The sequence below is a fragment of the Ranitomeya variabilis genome, chromosome 1 (genome assembly GCF_051348905.1).
Source record: "Ranitomeya variabilis isolate aRanVar5 chromosome 1, aRanVar5.hap1, whole genome shotgun sequence".
In the NCBI taxonomy this organism is placed as follows: Eukaryota; Metazoa; Chordata; class Amphibia; order Anura; family Dendrobatidae; genus Ranitomeya; species Ranitomeya variabilis.
In genome coordinates, this window is record NC_135232.1 from 51,604,415 (window position 1) to 51,617,182 (window position 12,768).

A 12,768-nucleotide genomic window follows, 5' to 3' on the forward strand; every position below is an offset into this window, starting at 1 on the left:
GCTACCGGTAATCTGCGCTTCAGATAGTTTATTCGCAGCTGGTCTCCGTTGATGTCACTCTCCTGTGCTTCGCTCTCCTGCACGCTCACTGAACAATGTCCTTTCCTTCTCTATGTCTCTTTCTCCAGGGGCTGTAGTACTTCAGACTACACGGCCCCTTCAGACCTTCTGACACTCTATGTCGGTCTGCTCTCTTCTCTGTCGGTAACTTTCTGAACCCTTTCCTTCCAGACCAGAATGTATTTATAGGGGAGTTCACCCTAAACTAGGCTTAGAGCTCCCCCTTCTGGCCTGGAGTGTGAACATGTTGTATGCATTGTGATTACCTGATAAAAGATATCCTTCATCGCTTCCAAACGTAACATCACTCTCCCCGTGAGGAAAGCAATTCACTGTGATAACTTGGACCCTGGGGCGTTACAACTCCCCTATATATATTGTGGTTTGGAGGGAAAGTCAGTTAGTTCCTGTCAGAGAGACAGAGGGAAAGGAAGCAGAGATGCCGTGCAGCCATGAGAAAGTGCTGCAGCTCCTGGACAGAGATAACATCGAAAGCAGAACATATTGCAGTGAGCGTGTAGGAGAGAGAGGCACGGGCGAGGACACCGGGGGAGGACAGCAGCGAGCAGACTGTCTCCCTGGCAAAGCGCAGACAACCGGTAGCCGGAATACCAAGGTTGTAAGGGACTCTAAGACTTACATCAGAAACCGGCAGGACAGCTGAATTGCAAGTTACCTGTCCACCACACACACCTGAAGACACAGTAACACATAGAGCCCGGGGTGTGATAAAGTCCCTGTAAAAAGGCTCGAGTTACCTGTCATACAGGTATTGTCCTATCCTATATGGGGGACAATGAGAAGAACTGTGAGGACCTTATCAGAAGCCATAGGCAGTAAGGAACTACAACACCACCGCGCTAGAGGAAGGCTTTCCTCTCCACCTGGAAAAGAGAACCCCCAACTTGCCTCCAAGCCGGCCAGACTCTGCCTGTCCTGTGATCTGGTGCCTGGACTGCGGTTGCCTGGAATCTTCAGTAAACAAGGTAAAGTGACTGCAAACCTGTGTCCTTGTTCCTTACTGCACCATTCACCTTCATCTTCCATCTACACACCGGGAGCCCTGGGGATACACTTCACCTGTGGGAAGCTATACCATCTAGCTGCCATAACATCACCCCAGAGGACCCCTTAAAGCAGCGTCGGTCCCCACTGACCGAATATCACAGGTGGCGTCACAAGCATATACTTTATTCAATTTCCCTTTTACATGGGCGCCCAGGGCCACGGACCAATTCGCCACCGTGACATCCCCCTGTGAACCCCGGACCGGGTACCCCAGGGCTCTGGCGGGTGACTCACCTGGGCTCCAATTCGCAATTTATGAGAATGCACCACCAAGAATGATGAGCAATTTATAGTACTTTTGTCCTTGCATGACACAAATGGACAAATCAAGCCGATAGGTTTAAGAACATGGGGGTAAGAACATTCTCTAACAGACCCTACATACGAATACTTAAAGATTTTATTATTTTCTTAGTTCCTACTAAGCTTTGGCGAGTGCCAACCTCTTCTTTCCGTTGGGAGTTTTGTGAAATATTACTTATGGTTGTACTGGGAAGTAACAAGTTACTAGGGCTCCATGACTAATACCAATGGGCAGTGCCAGCTGAATAGTGCTATATCTACCCTGAGATATGTAAAGCCATTCATTCATGACCACAGTACAATAACTCACGTATTTTGGGAACTCTTATGATCTGAGGCTACAACCTTTTACAAATGTCTCACTAACCTACTTTTTATGTTCCTTAAAAATTTCGAAAGATGAAGAAAATCTAGTAATCATGCAACTCTCCGCTGTCGAGCATGGCACACTGTTGGGCTCTTACAGTAGGGTTTCACCACGAGGGATGAGTGAATAACAAGAAGATCGAATACGGCAGATTTGTTTGAATGGGAATAAGCCTCACGTGACGTTGTGATGTTGTAAAGCCGAGTCACCAAAGACCCCTGTATTGATCAGAGAAAACTACAAGGAACCGGAGGAGCAGGCATGGAGAACGGACAGTAGACAGAAGGGGAGAGCTGAATCTTATATTTTTCATTGTTTTAACCCCTTTCCAACCCTTTAGAGTCCAGACGCATCAGGGTTTTGCTAGCTTTGCCAGAAGCAAATTGCTAAAAAAATTGAGTTAATTTTGTGTAAATCTGAAGCAATTTTAGTTGATTCGTTCATCACTATTCACTAAAAACCATCCATTAGTCAGTCATAACTTCTCCATCATCTATCTAGAGGATGTCCACTTTTAAGAACACTATGCATTTTATGGGGCAGTACACCTGTCTGACAACTTCCTTGGACAGAATCTGTCCACGTAAAGAATCGCAGCATGCACTATTTGCATCTGACATTCGAATGGCACTCGGCCACAAGTCTCCGGCTCCATGGAAAAAAATCAGACCGCACTCGGATGACATCTGAGAGCAGTCTGATTTTCACGGGCTGACTGAATGCAGGAGATTGAGATTTTTTTTTCAGCTTCTCCTCATCCAAGAAAATCACAATGTGATCAAAGTTTGATCAGAGTTGGATCAGCATAAGTGGCCCGATTTTCCTGAATGAGAGAAAATACGGTGGTTTGACCCCAGCCTACGGTTAAAAAAATATCATTTTTGCAGTAGGGTTTTATTAAAAATTTTGCACGGTTTGCCTTCTTTAGCCTCTACATTTCACTGTCTATTCCTGGCTGCAGAATGAGTTTTGACACTTTTACGGTTGAAAAAAAAATCACAAGCCCATCGTTAGCTCCTATATCCTAATATGTTGCTCCAGAGGAAAGCAAAACCCCATGAGACAGATGCTTATTGCCCCATATTAGGGGGAAAAGTTCCTACCAGACTCCACATAGAGCAATCAGATTAGTTCCCTGGATTAATGTCCCATCTCCAAAATGTACTGCCCATAACCTGTATTAAGTTTTCAAGAAAGACATCCAGGGCGCCCTTGAACATTTTTAGTGAATCATCCATAACAACATACTGTGGCATGAAGTTCCATAGTCTCACTGCTCATTGATGATGATTAAACCTTCTTTCCTATAAAGGTAGAAGCCCCCTTTAAAAAGATCTCTGTACTACCCCTTCATATTTTTTTGCATTTTAATAAGATCGCCTCTAAGCATTCAGTTTTCCAAACTGAATTACTCCAAGCTCGATAACCTTTCTTGGTATTGCAGTCCCTTAGTAACCTTGGCCATTCTTCTCTGCACCCGCTCTAGTTCCTTCTTATACACTGGAGACCAAAATTATACCCAGTGTATAAGTATGGCCACACTGGTGACTTGTGTAGAGGCAAAACTATGTTTCATCATGAGCATCTATGCGTTTCTTAAAGCATCCCATAATTTTATTTGCTTTGGCAGCAGCTGCTTGGCACGGGTCACTAAAGTTGAGTTTGCTGTCCACCCATACAACCAAGTGTTTTTTTGGTAACAGTGTTAACCGGTGTTTTACTATTTATCACATACCGTAATTGTACATTTAATTTTCTCCGCCCAAGTGCATAACCTTATATTTATCTAAAGCAGCAAAAAAGGCAAACACAATTCTTAAGTGAAGAATAGAGTCTAGATCATATGAAGTCATTATTGCCCTCTACTCCTCCTTGATCAGGCCTCATCTGGAATACTGTGTCCAGTTCTGGGCAAGTTCAGAGGAGAGCAATCAGGATGGTGAGCAGACTGCAGAGTATGTCCTACAAGGAACTGTTAAAGGATCTAGGAATGTTTAGCTTGCAAAACAGAAAGTCAAGAGAAGACTTAATAGCTGTCTACAAATATCTGAAGGGCTGTCACAGTGTAGAGGGATCATCATTATTCTCATTTACACATGGAAACATGAGAAGCAATGGAATGAAACTGAAAGGGAGGAGATACAGATTAGATATTAGAAAAAAAACTTTTAGACAGTGAGGGTGATCAATGAGTGGAACAGGCTGCCACGAGAGGTGGTGAGTTCTCCTTCAATGGAAGTCTTCAAACAGAGGCTGGACAGACATCTGTCGAAGATGGTTTATTGAATCCTGCATTGAGCAGGGAGTTGGACACGATGACCCTGGAGGTCCCTTCCAACTCTAACATTCTATGATTCTAATTTGAATTTCTCAGCCCAAGCATGCAGCTTACATAAATTCCTTTGTAGCATTAAATTATCCTCCTCTGAGTTGATAACCTTGCAATGTTTAGTATCATCTGTAAATACTAAAATATATTAAAAAGAAGAGGCCCCAATACAGACTCTTGAAGAGGAGATTATAAATCTTTAATCTGACTTTTTCTGAATTCTCAGCTCTATTATGACCACAGTCCATATAAAGTTAAATGTGCAGGGAAACAGAAAGCCTGTAAAAGACCAGCAGTGCAACATTTTTAATAAAACCTAAAAGCAAAAATGATTTTTAGTCTAAATTACATGCAGTTATAGGTGTTTTACAGGTTTGGGATGAAAGTCTGCAGTTATTCAAGGTGACTGCAGACTTCTGAATCCTCGCAGCGTGCGGCGTGTATGCTCTCAGGAGTCTTCAGTGTTGGCAGTTAAAGAAGGTGTTCACGTGACTGTAAGTATGCGATTTGCATACTTCTGTTCATATTTCGATTAGATTGCAAATCACATAAATGCAGTCATGTGATCGCCTGCTCACATTAGCAACATAGAAGAATCTGCACTCTGTCGAGACTTTGCAGTCAGTCTATATGACTAAAGACTTCGGAGTTTCATCCCAAGACTGGACAACTCCTTTAAGTAAAAACAAAATTGTCTTCAAAAATGGAGAACCCTGAAATACTTACTTTGTATCATCTTTCATATCTATAATTTCCACACGGTCTAGAAACCAAGCAGCGTTCGCCCCTGAGTTATCGTGACGGATTCTCAGCTTTTTTAATTCTCCTAGATCTACAGCACTGATGCTAAAAACATCTTCCTGAAAAATTGAAAAAAGAATAACAACATGGTTGATGATCATTACATGAAATACAAGTTATGAATCTATCACTAATTTGGGTTACCATTCTTTTTCTGTATATCCTATTAGGTCACATAGATGTAACAGAGGGGGATTCCGTGCTTAGATCCCTGTTATGGTCCTGGTGGTTAGGAACACATGAACTGACCTGATAGGTAAACCAAAAATAAGAACAAGCTCTGGGAATGTGGGAACTTTACTGACTGCAATCCTGATCCTATCAACACACACTATAGGCAGCCGTGGAGCATTCTTGACTCGGCCTAGACGCCTCTTCACAGCCTGAGAAACTAGCTACCCCTAGAGAGAAACAAAGCCTCACTTGCCTCAGAGAAATTTTCCCCAAAGTGTAGACAGCCCCCCACAGATAATAACGGTGAGTTAAGGGGAAAACACAAACATAGAAATGAAAACAGGTTTTAGCAAATGAGGCCCGCTAATAACTAAATAGTCAGAAGATAGCAAGGAATCTGTGCGGTCAGTATAAAATACTACAAAAATTATCCACGCAGAGAATACAAAAAGACCCCCACACCGACTCACGATGTGAGGGGCGCAACTCTGCACCCCAGAGCTTTCCAGCTAGCAATAAAATAGCATATAAGCAAGCTGGACTGAACTCATCATATACTGAGAAACATTTTCAAAAAACAATGAGCAAAAATGGACTAGTATGAACTTAGCTTCTCCACGAGGAGACAGGTCACAAGGGAAGTCCCAGAGAGATCTGAACCAGTACTGAATACAACGACAGCAGGCAACAAGTAAAGGTCCAGGTGGAGTTAAATAGGCAGCAAGCCTAGCAGGAAACGAGACAGCTGGAGTCCAGCTACAGACCAGCCGTAACACTCAAAGCCACCAGAGGGAGCCCATGAACCGAACTCACAAAGTACCACTCATGACCACAGGAGGGAGCCCGAGAACGGAATTCACAACAGATCCCCTGTAATTGGAGTAGCCAGTGGAAAAAAATTAAAATAAGCCCCCATCATGGTTAAGGGGTTTTGTGACTTAAGACAGAAGAATTTGGTGCCTATTTCCAAGATTAAATCCCCAGCTGCTTGCTTGCTATCAATCTAGATCCTCGGAGGCGGAGACTGTTGCATGTGTTCCTGCCACTATGACACCAACCAGGGCTGGACCCGCTCTCACAAAAAAATATGAAAAAAAATTCCAAAAAGGTTTTATGGAGTAGGGAAAAATAATTCAGTACCAAAGTTTCTCAAGTCGGATTTTAAAACTGGACCCCATTGTCGAGTCACCATGTAGCCATGCTAACAAGCCAACCCATCGTTCACTATTTCAGAGAGTAGTGGCTTCTAATCAGTGCAACACAATACCTGTCCTTTCTCAAACTTATTCAGGTGGTTGGATTTTTTCAGTGCCCGTTCACCAGTGTCCCCGACCTCTCCATAAATGGTAATAAAAACAGTGGCGTCAGTTCCAGCTCCCCACACAACTCCAGTAAATACATGGATTTCATAAGTGTTGTCTGGAAAAAAAATGCAAAGGCTTCAAGACAAAAAGAATGGGAACAACCTGTAATGTATATTTCTCTGTGTTGAGTTTTTTCCTCCAATCAGCAAAATTCCCTGTTGTTTGCTAGGAAGAGTTAGATTGTGCTAAGATTGTCCCTACGTCTTTCCCGTAGTTGGGCTCTGTATTAGGTTGCTCCTCCATTCTTCCTCTGTTTAGTCTACAGCAGCCATTACTAAAGATGCATGTGTACTTCCCTGTACAGATTACTCCTTTTTAGCCACTGTTCATTGTAACTAATACAACATTATGGAAGAAAACAGCATCGTTTCTCCTGGTCTTTCTACAGTTGCAGTGCCGGTCGAGTTTAACGGTCTGCGGACGCCTGGTGGTGTGAGTACGAGTCACACAATTATCGAAAAAGCTGATCGTTAGAATGCTTGGGATTTGCAGCCATCAGGAAGAGGCAGAACACTTAGCATTACTAAGATTGTACAAATTCAGTATGAGAATTGAGTTACAGCCTCTACTGAAACATAGAGCTTAATTCATAATTCTGCATCCTTCCAAATTGAACTATTCTGGAATCACTTACTTAGTGTCAACTTACTCTGGCAATTTGCATTCTAGAAATAGCTCTTTACACCAAGCATAGTTCAGTAATTTTATCTATGAAAAACAAAATGTCCCTTGCTAAGATAACTTGATAGGGGTGTATCTAGTGATTAACTTGTTGGTTGTTTCCAACGTCAATTAATAGAATTACAGATTCATCTCTAAATTACACTGGTCAACAGCATTTTTGGTGCCAAAGATATTTCATCGAATTTAGGGTATTTTTGGGGTGCTGATTCTGAATATGTCATCAGTTTTGCCAGATTGGCTCAAGTTTTTGAGATTTTTGGTATCTTATTTATAGCACTTGTTGGTAAATGCGACGCATCATCTCATTAATTTCTTTGGATTAGTACTTGAACTGAGCAGTTCTCAATATAGTTTTGTGTTAATTAGTGTTCTAAAAGTTTGTTCATAGCTTGATTTTTGCACTAACTTTATGTTGTTGTCTGTTTTCCAGTGAAAAGCATGAACTCATCAAGAAGAAGTTGTCTTAACGATCCAGACCCATTCTGTTACATTTGTGGAGAATACACACTGCCAAAACATAGAAGAAACATAACAGACTTCGTAAAAAAAAGTGTATTTTGCCTATTTTGGGGTTATGCTTGGGGACCAAGACAAGTTTTGGGCACCACACAGTGTGCAAAGCATGTATCGAATTATTACGAAAATGGAGCAAAGGACAAAGAAAAAGCTTCAAATTTGGTGTTCCAATGGTGTGGAGAGAGCCAAAAAATCATCATGATGACTGTTATTTATGGTAAACACAGGTACAGGCACATCTTCACAATGAGGGACAGGCCTTCTTGCAGATTCCATGTTACTCCCATTTTCGTTTCTTATGCTTATTGAATCCTTGCACTTGCACTGCACAGAAATAACAGTCATCTTGATGATTTTTTGGCTCTCTCCACACCATTGGAACACCAAATTTGAAGCTTTTTCTTTGTCCTTTGCTCCATTTTCGTAATAATTCGATACATGCTTTGCACACTATGTGTGGTGCCCAAAACTTGTCTTGGTCCCCAAGCATAACCCCAAAATAGGCAAAATACACTTTTTTTACGAAGTCTGTTATGTTTCTTCTATGTTTTGGCAGTGTGTATTCACCACAAATGTAACAGAATGAGTCTGGATCGTTAAGACAACTTCTTCTTGATGAGTTCATGCTTTTCACTGGAAAACAGACAACAACATAAAGTTAGTGCAAAAATCAAGCTATGAACAAACTTTTAGAACACTAATTAACACAAAACTATACTGAGAACTGCTCAGTTCAAGTACTAATCCAAAGAAATTAATGAGATGATGCGTCGCATTTACCAACAAGTGCTATAAATAAGATACCAAAAATGTCAAAAACTTGAGCCAATCTGGCAAAACTGATAGCATATTCAGAATCAGCACCCCAAAAATACCCCAAATTCATTAAAATATTTTGGACACCAGAAAAAAAATTTTTTTTTGTTGACCTGTGTTATAATATAAATTATAATCACCCCTACTCTGGAACCCTCTACCACAACACATCAGACTCTCGCCTACCATCGAAACCTTCAAAAAGAGCCTGAAGACCCACCTCTTCCGACAAGCCTACAACCTGCAGTAACCACCGATCAACCAAACCGCTGCACGATCAGCTCTATCCTCACCTACTGTATTCTCACCCATCCCTTGTAGATTGTGAGCCCTCCCGGGCAGGGTCCTCTCTCCTCCTGTACCAGTTATGACTTGTATTGTTTAAGATTATTGTACTTGTTTTTATTATGCATACCCCTCCTCACATGTAAAGCGCCATGGAATAAATGGCGCTATAACAATAAATAATAATAATAATAATAATAATACAATCTGTAATCCAGTATCTGTATAAGGTAAGTAATGCAGTGTGTGTATAATGACTCCACCGAGAATTGTAAGAGCAGCTCTGGAGTATAATACATAGTGTAACTCGTGATCCGTACAGGATAAGTAATATATGTACATAGTGACTGCACCAGCAGAATAGTGAGTGCAGCTCTGGGGTATAATACAGGATGTAACTCAGGATCAGTAATGTAATGTATGTACACAGTGACTGCCCCAGCAGAATAGTGAGTGCAGCTCTGGGATATAATACAGGGTGTAACTCAGGATCAGTAATATAATGTATGTACACAGTGACTGCACCAGCAGAATAGGGAGTGCAGCTCTGGGATATAATACAGGATGTAACTTAAAATCAGTATAAGAATATTTGGAATTAGTGTGGTATAATTCAAGGCCCAGGACAGCAATGAGATACAGTGTTGTATTTGATCCTGGTGGCCGAGTACAGTAAATACCAGAATAATCAGATGACATGAAAAGTTTTGCCGTTGTGGTTCTGGTGGAATTATAGAGAGCTGTGGTTCCCCATTAACCAAACCCCAAAGAATCATTTCATTATGTATAATAAATCAAATTGTTAATTGTTTTGTGGAATATCAGTAATTCCTTTCTATAGATATGTTTATTACATTTACCTTCAAGCTCTGTTTCATGTGGAAGGAGTTCTACCACCACTTCTCCATCAACTTCACCTCGGGCCAGCCACCGACTGCACTCAAACTTGTAGGACTCCACTACTTCCTGCGGTTGCATCTCCACTTCATCTTCTTTGCTGGATTTCTTCTTCTTGTTCGGCTTCTTCTTCTTGTCACTTGGTGGGGCTGCTGACACCATCTGAATCCCAACACGTTTGATCTCAACCATTTGTAGGAACCAACCGTCGCCAAATCCTGTACCGTCATGACCAATCCTAAGCTTGAGAAGTTTCCCGACATCCAGCGCTTCTATCTGTGAGCAGATGAGTTCAGAATGATAAAAAGCACAAACATCCAAAATGTCAGTGTAAGAGGGTGGTGCTGTTATGGACAGTAACACGCTGCCACTTTAAGAGACATCACCCCCTTGTCTGGTGTGATGGAATGTCCTGCTTCCCCCTGCTATAGGCTGTGAAGATGAACTTAGGGGAGGAGTTGAGCCTGAACTGTGTGTGTGAGCTGGAGCTGCGAGAGAGGACTTTGTGCTGTTTGCTACAAGAAAGGTCCCACAGCCTGGGACGAAGTGTACTTGTGAAATTTGCAAGACTTTTCCGGGTACAGCAAAGGTGGCTGTTCTGTGCTAGTTTGTGAAGCCACAAAGATACTGAGAAAGGGACTCACAGTTTCGAGGAGCATCCCTAGGATCCAGAAGCAAGGAGAAGACCACGCTTCACAGAGCTGACAGAAAGCCGTGCGCACCACCGTATAGACTGCTGGGGGCCCCCCTGGGACTGGACCAGAGTCCCCAACATCACTGTGAGTCTGTTCCTGTTTGGTGCACCTGTTAGGGCCTAGTGCAGGCTTCAGTAGTCAGTACACGGGAGCCGTGTGGCCTGCTTAGTAACGGCCAGGGAGGTTATACGTAGAGTAGCATCGTTATTTGTGTATTGTTTAAAGTTGCTTGTGAGACATATTCTGAGCCTGCAATAGTTGGAGCACCGTGCTATTTTACGGACAAGATAAAGTTTATAACTCTTGTAAAGTGTCTCTTGCCATTGTATACCTCTGTTTGCATCTTCCTCACCCACTTCATTCCTTGCCTCCCAATAAATCTACCCTTTGTTGTTTGCACCTTATCTTGTGTACAGTAGTCTTCCTGCACCGTGGTGCTCTCCCGGCCATCGCTTCATCAGCAGAACGAGGCAGAAATCAAATGAGCTGCTGCTTCTTCACATGATGAAACATAGATGGCAAAAGCTTTAGGTCAATTCATACTTATTTTCATCCACCCTACTGTGGGTAAAAGTTATTAGAAAATGGAGGACTGGGCAGTAAGTAAAGTAGACCCCTCACTTTCCTCTTGTAATTTTAGCCATGTAATACCGCCATATAGTTCCTATATAATACTGGGACAATAACCATTACAATATCACCATATAGTGGCAAAAACAAGCAGTGCCTAAAGTGAACTTCTGATTTCAGTTGACTGTGTGTACATGAGGAATGGCACTATTTCTGCCCATAATATGATGTATATCCTACAGGATTCACCAATTTTCCCCTCTGCAGGCAGGCTCTATCTCTAATATTCAGTTGTCTCTGAGCTGGTAGTTGGAGGATAGCAGCTATGATGTCTCCCATACACAGCACACATAGGCATGAGGGATTTCTGCTTTCCTGTTTCTAAGCAGCAGCAGCGTAGAAGACATTTTACAGCAGTACTGAGCGGTGTAGCTGCAAATCCAGCACTGGGTGTGAGATAAAACACATCTTAGAAATCCGTAGAAATCTTTGTATCTCTTGCTCTTTTTTTTTTTTACTTTGCTCCTCCTCCTACTCTATAGAAAGACTTTAGTAGGCAGATGTAATCTGATCTCTCAGTGAACTGGCAGTCGCTCTTGATCTCACCAAGGCAAATTTTAGCAGTTTTTCAGATTGAATAAATTGTGGAGGAAAAGAAAAGGAAAAGAACTGGCTCATAAGTGGATCAAGAAGCAGATTTTTCTGATAAGATATATTAGAAAGTTTCTGATATTGGTAATTTGGGACAATTACCTAAAAATGTACTTTCAGAAATGAAGATGCTTATAGAAAATATCTATGATGATAGAAATGGTAAAATCAGTATAAGCTAGTGCCTAATGAATTTATTAAGCAGGTACCATGAATATTAAGAATTCCTCATGAATATTAATCAAAAGTAGCGAAAATCCCTCAAATTGCTTATCGTCTGTGTATATATGTACCACATTATTTTATACCTTGAAGATGTCGACAGCTCCTCTCTCAAAGTCATTTGAGCGGCTCCGCAGAAAGGTCTCCTCCGTCTTCCCCCGGTCTCCATATAGCTGCATGAAGACATTGGCGTTGGTGCCAGCCCCTCTCACATTACCGGTGGTCACAATAACTTCATAATTAACAACTGGAGAGAAAAATACATTTTTGCGCATGATGGGAAGAACTGGACTAGGGCTAAAGGATTTAAAGATAGTGACGTTGTTAGAGCAAATGGTATCAAATCGTGGCCTAATTTCCCAAAAAGGTTCATATGGCATCCTAGATTTGTCCCAATGCCCCCCACATTGCTCTAGTTCACAATAGTTTGTGGCTAATGGACACTAATGCTGCCTTTTTCCCAAAACTTTGGTAGGAAATAGTATAAACTTTCTTCAGCACTAATGGGCCCATGAGATGGGGGTCCCTCACAACCCCTGTGTGGCATCCCATTCCGACATCCAACCTGTATGCAAAGGATGGAGATAAGGATGAGCCCACTCCATGACCACAACAGTTTAGACCCCTAGCCAGGGTGGGCAATTTATTTTCCCAAGGGTCCACACCAAAGACCCCTATCCAACCGGCCAAACTTAATTCTGCTCATTATTACTGTTTTATCAATTTTTATCACTTTATCTCAAACAGACTTAAGTTTGGTGACTTGCTGCTACTGTTAATACATGCAAAATGTCTTCCCTAACAAAAACATAATTTACTGCACAGCATGATGCCCTCACACATGCCCCTTAGCGCACAACATGATGCCCTCACACATGCCCCTTAGGGCAAAGCATGATGCCCTCACACATGCCCCTTAGCGCACATGATGCCCTCACACATGCCCCTTAGCGCACAGCATGATGC

The 12,768-nt window shown here is 42.0% G+C and overlaps 1 protein-coding gene across 1 annotated transcript in view; it reads right to left on the reverse strand.

Annotated features, from left to right (window-relative positions):
- Positions 1-12,768, reverse strand: part of LOXHD1 (lipoxygenase homology PLAT domains 1) — a 261,656-nt gene that overhangs the window by 87,399 nt on the left and 161,489 nt on the right. The window contains exons 24-27 of the mRNA XM_077283599.1: positions 11,889-12,049; positions 9,628-9,940; positions 6,370-6,521; positions 4,854-4,987 (exon numbers count right to left, since the gene is read on the reverse strand). Coding sequence (XP_077139714.1) covers positions 4,854-4,987; positions 6,370-6,521; positions 9,628-9,940; positions 11,889-12,049 — 760 coding nt within the window. The remainder of the gene's footprint in view (positions 1-4,853; positions 4,988-6,369; positions 6,522-9,627; positions 9,941-11,888; positions 12,050-12,768) is intronic.